This window comes from Prosopis cineraria, unplaced genomic scaffold (assembly GCF_029017545.1).
Source record: "Prosopis cineraria cultivar Desert tree isolate PC_DT_omini unplaced genomic scaffold, ASM2901754v1 PC9, whole genome shotgun sequence".
NCBI classification, from domain to species: Eukaryota; Viridiplantae; Streptophyta; class Magnoliopsida; order Fabales; family Fabaceae; genus Prosopis; species Prosopis cineraria.
Window position 1 is genome coordinate 32,476,342 of NW_026555340.1, and position 9,577 is coordinate 32,485,918.

General features: G+C 36.3%; 2 protein-coding genes across 4 annotated transcripts; both read right to left on the bottom strand.

Annotated features, from left to right (window-relative positions):
* Nucleotides 1–712: 712 nt before the first annotated feature.
* LOC129319529 (alpha-dioxygenase 2) lies at nt 713–4,476 on the bottom strand. Of its 3 annotated transcripts, none has more exons than XM_054964640.1 (10): nt 4,321–4,476; nt 3,967–4,227; nt 3,165–3,314; nt 2,752–2,885; nt 2,444–2,657; nt 2,201–2,346; nt 1,846–2,073; nt 1,465–1,667; nt 1,140–1,383; nt 713–1,056 (listed from the first exon to the last, which is right to left on the bottom strand). In XM_054964640.1, the coding sequence occupies exons 1-10, from the start codon at nt 4,411–4,413 to the stop codon at nt 831–833; spliced, it is 1,899 nt and encodes a 632-aa protein (XP_054820615.1). In that variant the 5' UTR covers nt 4,414–4,476; the 3' UTR covers nt 713–830. The 3 variants fall into 3 exon arrangements, with proteins under 3 accessions (XP_054820615.1, XP_054820616.1, XP_054820617.1); XM_054964641.1 differs by lacking the exon at nt 4,321–4,476 and adding an exon at nt 3,428–3,494 and having other exon boundaries at nt 3,967–4,107; XM_054964642.1 differs by lacking the exon at nt 4,321–4,476 and adding an exon at nt 3,428–3,464 and having other exon boundaries at nt 3,967–3,984.
* Nucleotides 4,477–5,903: 1,427 nt separating this feature from the next.
* Nucleotides 5,904–7,887, bottom strand: LOC129319324 (guanine nucleotide-binding protein subunit beta-like protein). Its single transcript, XM_054964358.1, has 2 exons — nt 6,921–7,887; nt 5,904–6,200 (listed from the first exon to the last, which is right to left on the bottom strand). Exons 1-2 carry the CDS (start codon nt 7,800–7,802, stop codon nt 6,099–6,101), a joined length of 984 nt encoding a protein of 327 aa, XP_054820333.1. The 5' UTR covers nt 7,803–7,887; the 3' UTR covers nt 5,904–6,098.
* Between the last annotated feature and the right edge of the window lie 1,690 nt (nt 7,888–9,577).

Genomic DNA, 9,577 nt, shown 5'->3' on the forward strand with positions numbered 1-9,577 from the left:
GATAATTAATTTTCACTGATAACTAAACAATGAAATTTCACATACTCTTTCTATCTCAAATTATATATATTAATAAACTTAATTGAATATATTTAATAAATTTATTTTTTAAAATAAAAATATAAATTTTTAAAAAAATCATTCATTTAATAGATTGAAAAGAAGGAAGAACGAAAATTAAAGAAAGAAGTTAATATTAAAATAAACTTATTTAATGAAACATTAATTTTCTCAAAGTGTCTTATATTTTAAAATGTTAAATTTCTTTTAAAAATATCTTATACTTTAAAACAAAAGGAGTATGTTATTATTTGAAGAGCAAATGCTACCATGAGTAATTGAATCAAAACAAATTTGAGTCCCCATATCAACAAATTAAAAGATCTTGAGAAAATCATATTGGATTGCAACGAATTAGTTGTAACATGGAGTAAAAATTTTAATTGTAACATCTTGGATAACTAATAAAATGTATGCTTATTTTATGTTAGAAATAACTAAAACTAAAAATAGGTTAAAAACTAGCACATTTATTAGATTTGGGGAAACATTGAACAAATTTTTAATACAACTAAAAATATTTTTATCTTTTTTTTCTTACTTGTTATTCCTCATGTATTACATTTATACGGAATTCCGAATTTATGATCCATCAGGGGTTGTGTTCTAATTACTGTTTATTTATACTCAAATATAAAACATGAACTAGCAATTAACTAAAAAGAATGGGATTGAAATAAGACGAAGCTGTGTTCGAGAATTATCAATTCTAGAATAAGACGTAGGTTATACTAGAAATGCATCCAAAAAAGTTTTTTTAAAAAAAAAAATCACGAAGCTAATCTCAGGTACAGAGGGATGTAGTTTGTGGGATTTGGCGTTGAATCCCAAACAGAGAAAGCACTTGAGCAGCTCATCCAGTTTCTTGTCATGTCAGGGAAATGCCTGTCAATCACATCCTTCAAACTCTCCGTTCTGTTCACCCATGCAAGCCCTTTCTCTGTGTATGTTTTCGAATTGAAATTGCTTGTGAAGAAACGATCAGCTTCCAGCCTCCTGTTCCTCACCAAACAACAACAAACGATTCAACAATGTTGGTGTTCAAATTTTTAATCCAGAGTATAGTGATCTCAACATACCTCGAAGCCATAAGTACGAAGATGAAGAAAGCAGTCTCACTAATAGCAAACCCTTTGATCTTCTTCTCTGCATGTAAGCCCACTATCAAGTCCAGCTTCTCCACGTCGTCTCCGTATACCTCTCTCACAGCTTCAATCACCTCTTCATCGTCCGTCAAATCTTCCCACTTGCTGATGGGGATCATCAGCAAGTTTCTTCTGAACTCGTTATAGCGTGCAACTCCCCTTTCTCTATCTCTATACACTATTAAAAGACTCATCATTTTAGAACAAGCTGGTTTTACACCAGGGGAAAAAATAGATGATAAGAGAATTAGAGAAGTACCTTCCATGGCAGCCATATCAACTGGATCAGATCTATCTTCTCCATCAATGTCATGAGCAATGAGGTTCCTTATCCATGTAGGATGGTTCCATAAATCAAGAGCTCCACACGACTGATGACCCATGGAAACTAGCATTTGTTCCATTCCGATTTTTGATAGCCTCTTTTCTCCCTTTTTTCCCAACAAGTCGCTCATGGGTACCCTGAAACACATGGTATCATACCTAATTTAGAGCTTTACATGCCATTTCTGATGAGGTTTGCATTATGTAGAACGCAAGCAAGAAACTTCACTCATTCTCTACAGAACCACACAAAGTACGGAATTTTTAGTTATGAAAATAGCATAGTCAAGTGAGTAGAGAAATAAAAAAGGTAAACTTTTCAAGTATAGGAGGACATCTGTCTTCTGCTGCCGGCAGCTTGATGCCTCGGAGGACGATTTCATCAGGTAGAAGTGAATGCATTCTGTAAACACTCACAAACTCTTCCGTAAGCGAGTAGGGAACTCCATGATCTATTGGCTTCCTATTACCAACTAATCCACTAAGTATAGGCCCGCAAATGTGTCCAAATATATCCTTAAATTTCTTCCCCAGAAATCCATACCTGCCAATCATAAACTCCAAAAGGTCAGCTACATAAGAAACAAGCATCAGTACGGTAACAAGGCATACTGTCATCATTCTTAACTATCATATTTTGCTTGCTGCCTTGTAATTCTCTAGGGCCTTACCAATTGATCCTCATGGCTGCCAGAAGAGTGTCAGTTCTTAGGAGTTCTACAGTCCAATCAATTGTATGAATTTTGGCAATGACTGCTGAAGTCACCAATCTCGCATGCCTATAGAGTTGTTCATCATCAAAATCAGGATAATGTGCCTATAAGCACACAACAATGCAGCGCATTACTATGTGAGACAGAGTATTTCAATGCTCGGGGTAAAGCAAGATATATTGTCAAACATGTTAGACTCACGTTTAGCATATCACATACAGCATTGTGCTCCTTGACAAATAGGGCTTGCAGAAGGGAGAAGCCAGCCCAACAATTTCGAACATCACCGGAAATAGGAATACCTCTGGCATCATGCTCAAGAAGCCCGTCTTCAGAAATCCTCAGCTTCCCATCTTTGAATGTCCTCACTCTTGACATGCCCTTCTGGTTATTCCCATATATTACACTCCCATCCCTACATCACTCACAGTTAACGGATTTCCCACTTAATTGGCTGGCAAGGGTGTCTCATGTCAAGACTTTATTCATATTACATGGGCGCTACTTACCACCAAGGAGTCCTTGTGTTGACATGGCCAGTCTTCATATTTGACGAGCCCGTTTTGAATTTCTTGGTTTTGAAGAACTTAAAAGACTTCAATGGGCATCCGCCTGAATATCTATTAAGAGCTCTGATTTCCACCTGGTCAATAAATTATGCAGCCATGTAGGATATATATATATATATATATAATTTCCAAATATCAGGTCCATATACGTAGACAAGATTCTGAGAAAATTGCCAAGTTGATGCAGAACTAGGAATTTGGATGGAAGAAGATATCTTTTTAGACAAAACGCAGAGTGAGTTTTGGAAATTTTGTTGGCCATGCTAGAAAATAATGGTGGCTTGATCTGGTTATTCATGTGTGTAACTTAAAAGCGAGGACGAGTCCTGATGTGGCAGACCCAAGTAAGTTACCTGTTCAGTGTCCTCTAGATGATCGATCCAGTCATGAATCATGAATTGTATCCACGAGCAGGCTATCATGTTGAATTGATTCCCCGTATCTTTGAACTTCTTCCTTGCAAAGAGTTTTGACGCCACTACCGTGGGGTGAGGATCTAGCAACTGTAGATACGGATGATGATTTGTTGTGTCAAAGAAATAAAATTTGCAACTTCAAAAGTAACCCAGAAAAAAGGGGAAATTTGTGGGAGGATGATTGATTAATTGTAATAAACCTTCGAATTGGCTGGGGAAAAATAGTTTGTTCAATGCCTGTTTATAATTCTTGATGGTCAGTAGAAACTACGCAAGAGGCACCAAACAGTGCGATCAGAACATTCAGTAATTTCTACAAAATCCTTGAGTTATGAATTAAAGTACGGAATGCAGTATAATCGGTCTATAGAAGCATTTGAGAGACGCACTCAAAGCTGAATGTTGAGATTTCTTGTTTTACGCGACTAATTAACTAGACTCCTAATCAGATCCCTGGCAATTACGTGCACTTGCTTCTTCGGACAAGGTTCCCCGAGTTGTTTACGTTTTCTTTTCTTTCAGTCTCACTTTCCCCAACTTCTCATGACTCGACGAGTTTGATTTGCCGATTACTCGCAATCACAATCCCATCATGCACCAAGAATAAGGCAACAACAGGAACAAAAACTTACTGGTGGAATGCTACGACACAGTACTAGTGAGCTCACATTTTGGTGTTTAAAACTCCACCCAGAAAAAGAGGCAGAGCCTACTCAAACACGACAAGCTTACTGCTTACCCCATAACCTGAAGTCACTGGTGGCATATTCCGGCCAAAGAAAGTCCCCTGACTGCCCACCAAGTCGTCGGTGGGGTGGTTGCAAGTACCGTCGGGGGTCCGATGAGCGTAGTGGAGGGTGTCGTACTTGTGACCATTGAGAGGTCCAACATGCAACAGATTATAACGCTGGTGCAAGTGCCTTCTGATTCCCAAGTATACCAGCCCCAGCAGCACCGGCAACCTATGCCACAGTCCAAGCTTGTCCACTAAATGGACAACCTGAGTTACAAAAACACGTAAACAAGTGTAAGCTAATAGCTAGTTATGAGGTTACAAGAGAGTGAGAGATCAGAGGACGGTTAGGGTGCTCACGCAGAAGAGAATGATGTCAAAGAGGGTCATTTTGGCGAGAGTGTGGCGGAGCTTGGGATGGATGAAGGGTGTGGAGAAAAGAAAGAGAGCCATTCTGGTGGGAACGCTAAGAGCTTGATATTTTGGCCTGCCTGCTATTGAGGATATTTATGCGCAAGCATGCTTATGAAAATGCACAACTCCGTACGTTGTGAATTCTGACACACAGTAAAAATGGGATTGAGCTTCTTTTCATTTCTTGCCCTCTCGATTTTTAGTTCACTTCTGATTATTTTTAAATGGTTGTGATTTATAATAATTTTATAAAATATTAAATTTTAATTATTTAAAAATAAATTTAATAATTGAAATGAAAAGTGAATAAAAAAAGAATGAAGAGAAGTTGTGTCCCAAAAAAGGGCCTCTGGCTGGGAATGGGCCGCGATGGGATACTTCAGAATGATGGCCAATTAACTCTGCTTACCGGGGATCGCTTCGCTGGGGACCATCTTATCTCGTTCACGAATCATGAGTAGACCATGTGCCTTGCTTTTGCGTCTTCATGTGGCTAAATCACCATAAAAAATAATCTGATAAAAAAGACTCAAGCTCAACATAATCATGAAAAAGATGTAATTAAGGCATAGATTAAAACGTTACAGATTCGATTTTACTTTATTCATTTAGCTTTGTTATTTCATTAAAATTTCTAGTTTCTTGATTTCTTTTATTTTAAAAACTTGCAACAACTTCCTCTAAAATTAAAAATTAAAAATCTTACCAAAAAAATCACATTCAACTCCCCTCAAAAAAATTAATCAATCAACAACAAATCTCATTTTAAAAAAAAAATTACATTCTCATTTTAATAATAATTTATATTAATCTTTATTTGCGCTTAATTTCCAAACTGAATGTAATTCCACCACACTTAAACCTCATCACGGATGCCTTGCTTATATTCAGTTTAACATGTTATAGACGAAACTACCCTCATTAAATTCGTTATTCACTCACATGTTTTTCGAACATTTAACAATCAATTCAAAACACGTTAAATAATCGTGTTCTAAAGTAGCATGGCAAAATAAAAACCATGTTCTAAAGTTACTAAAATTTCCTAAACATTTATTTGTTTCATCAAAACATTATTTGTATTTAGTTTTCATCAAAAAAAATTATCCAGATTTCCAATTGTTTAGCAATCGTATTCTTAAGTATTACTTAAGAATTTTCAATTTACTAAAAATAATAGTAAACTATTTCAAAAAAATTCTGATAACATTAGCCCTTCCAACCAAAGACCAGATTAATAAAACCATCAGGAACACGTTAAAAAAATTTATAAAAAGCCTAACAACACAGTTGAAGAATGCCAAATGGTGGGTCTCAAATCTCAGTATCCAAGTAATTACGACCAAAAATGTCATAAACTAAAATTACATTTTTCTTTTACAGATCACATGATCTTGAAAGAATATGACGCCAACGCATAATGACACTTTGATCCCATGAGGACGCAGGGGTGCATGGATGATGAGGAATTGAAATTTGCCTCCTCCCACATAAAAATAGCAAATAACACCATGTTTGACGAGCAGAGATTGGAGATTAAAAGCTGAAATAACCATATGATTCTTAAATAAAAGGCCTCAAAGCCATTATCTTCAACATGCAAATTGATCACAAAAAAAGATTCCACATTCAACAACCTAGAAAAACTTTTTGACAGTTCTAAAGTAAAACAGTAAACTAGTTTCTTCTCAAAAATGAGATGAGAATTACTGTGAGAAGCTTCACTAATAACGCCCAATACCCCAGACTCTGATTACACCGTCAGTGTAACCGCTGAATAATGTACTTCCATCGGCGCTCCAGTTCAAACTTGTACAGTAGATAACCTACAAGACATCGTAGAAGAGGCAAACCATTACCATTAACATTCACATTATCAACTGCCAAAGAAACCCGAGGGAAAAAGCAGGCAAACAAAAACAAAGAAAATTAGCACAAGTCAAGGTATGCACCGCTGATATCAATTGGGGAGAATCCTTCAACGAACAAAAGAGAGATTGTCTAGAAAAGAAACACGGTATAGATTTTTTTTTGCCAAGAAAACACGGTATAGATTGTAAACAATATTGACGCCCGATTTCAAGATTAAAAACACGGTATAGATTGTAAACAATATTGACGCCCGATTTCAAGATTAAAAGCAATATACAAGTAGGCACCCCCCAAATAACGACAATAAGATGAAGATGAACATCAATGAGTAGGGATAAGATACAGGGTAGAAGAACATTCCTCATGTTAAGTGCAATGAACGAGTTAGAAACCAGTGGAGAGAAGGATGAAGCTCAAATATGATTGATTGATATAGAAGACATGAACATGCATTACAAAAAGAAACAACAAACTAATTGATTCCTAAGTGGAAAGAATTGTAACCATCGAATGGTATTGAAACAGGTAATCAGATTGCGATGGATAAACGAGTGCTAAAATGATCCCATAAAGGAAACTTCTAGGCTTTGAATATTAAATTAAAACTTCTCATTGAATTCTCAAAGATAAAACTGCAAAGCGGTATCAATCAAAATTAACCAAACAAAATATACCTTCTTCTTCGTATTGCTGCCACCGGTGGTACCATCAGCCTTTTCAGCTTCAGTCTTCAAGTCGACCTTCAAATCCTCAACAATGCTCTTACTCTCAAGATCCCAAATCTTGATGCTCTGCTCTGTGGCCGCACAGAGCCAGTACCTGTTAGGACTGAAACAGAGAGAGTGGATGATAGCACCAGCATCAAGAGAGTACAGTCTCTTTCCCTCGGCCAAATCCCAAAGCAAAATCACACCATCCTTGCCACCACTTGCACACAGAGATCCATCAGGAGATACTGCCACCGTGTTCACATAACCAGCATGACCGGTCAGTGTATTCCTCAGCTTGCAGTTTGTCAAGTTCCAAACTTTCACGGTTCGGTCCCAGGATGCCGAGACAATGGTGGGCTGAAGGGTGTTCGGGCTGAACCTAACACAGCTAACCCAATCAGAATGTGCATCACTGTCTTGAATCGTATACTTGCACTCGCCAAGAGTGTTCCATAGCTTAATCGTGCGGTCACGTGAAGCGGAGACGATCTGACGGTTGTCAATCGAAAAAGCCACGGAGAGCACATCCTTGGTGTGGCCCACGAACCTGCGAGCGGAAACACCAGCAGCCAAGTCCCAGAGCCTGAGCTCGCCGTCCCAGGAACCGGAAAGCGCAAATTGACCGTCGGATGATAGGACGACGTCCTGGACGAAATGGGCGTGACCGGTTAGCCTACGACGGGGAACACCGTAGGTCTTCTCCTCCTTGGTAAGGTGCCACAAGATGATGGACTTGTCACGGGAAGAGCTGACAATCATGTCGGAGTTGTCGATTGGAGCAGCAATGGCGGTAACCATGTCGGTGTGAGCACGCATGGTGCCGCGAAGGACAAGCCCCTCAGCCATTCTTCCTGCTTCTCACTTTTGGAATCTTTCCCTCTATTCGACTTCTAGGGTTTGCGGAAGTGAGAGGCCACAGATAGAGAGTGCGAATGCGGAAAATTAGTAATATATACGGTGTGCGAGTTAGGGTTTTGGGGGCTACTCGTCATTGAGCCTGGTTTTTTTTTTTTTTTTGCGTTTCCTACCTTTCTTGGCCAAATTTTTGGGTTATGGATGATGACTGTCATTTTAACGAGAGAAATGTGCATCCATATTTTGCTTAGTATGTTTTTCTTCAGGCCCATTGTGAAGTTCTATGAGAAAATTACGTGTGCATCAAAGGAAAGCAAATTTATTGCCATAAGGTTCATAAATTTGACTTATTTGCTAATAGGTTTATAAAAATCTTATAGTAAAATACATGGAATAAGTTATAAATTTCAAATTTTGACACGTAGACATGATGAGAGTTGTAAAAGAAAAATATCAATTAAACCCTAAAAACATTTACAAATTCCCATGCCATATTCATGAAATAAACTTACAAATTTATAATCTATCTTATATGTTTTTATACAAATTTTCTATGTAATATATTAGTAATGAATTAAATTCAATTATTTATTAGTAATTACATTTCTTAATAACTTTTTCAATCATTACATTGCTACCATTGTCACGTATTAACTATTTTCATCAGTTTCAGTTATAGCGATTAAATGAAAGGTTTGATTTTAAGAACCATCCAATGAATTCTCAAATATTTCATGTTATAAGATAGGGGATTGATGAGAAATAGTTGAGAATGTTTACAAGTGTATGGTGGTTTTCAAAACAAGAAAGCCATCAAAATTTATTTAATAATAAATTTGGTGAAATTTTGTTGATATTTTGCCATAGACAATGTTGATAGATGCATAAACTCATCATCTTCAGTTGAAAATCTTGCTAAGCATCGTCTGCCCGGAGAATTTGCGTTTAACCTCTCTATTATAATGAGTTGAAAATGACCCAAAAAAAACTATATTTCAAATCATTTTAAATTTTTTTTTTTTTGTATAGCACGGGCGCAAGCCCTATTTTAGATATAATTTTAATTTTAGCAATCAATGAGTTGGTTATCAACTAGGCCATTTTTTGCAACTCATCTATTTCGTTGTTTTTTTAAATTAATTGGTGATAAAAATTAAATTGCAGATAAGTTTAAATTTATAATATGCAATCTTTTTATTATTTTTTTAGAAAACAATATAACACGACAAAAGATTATTTGTGGGTATTAGCCCCGGCCCCCCCATTTTTACACGCGCACACACACACACAAAAGCATAGGTATTGGCTGTTAAGACTTGCGCAGCACATCAAGAAATAATATGAATGCCTGCGAAGTTCCAACAATATATATAGATATAGATATAGATGTATATGTGTATATATTCAAATCCTAATTAATTGAAAATGCAATCAACTTTTCCATTAAAATAGATAAGAGAAAGGCATCAACCTTCTGAGTGTGTATATTAAGGATAAGGGAGTGATTCATTGACTCTCTTTTATCAATCATCCACAACAAACATTAGCTGGTGGTAGCAATTATACTACTTTCAATTCAAAATATAATTTTTTTAATTAATATTAATTTAAAATATAACAAATTTATTATTTGTAAAAAAAGTTTCATTTTAGCTTTTATATTTATTAACTTAATTTTGTGTGTGTGTGAATTTTTGACCTTCTTTTCACTCTTTATGAATTATAACTAATGGTAAAAAGGGGAAAATAATATTTTCATGATGAAA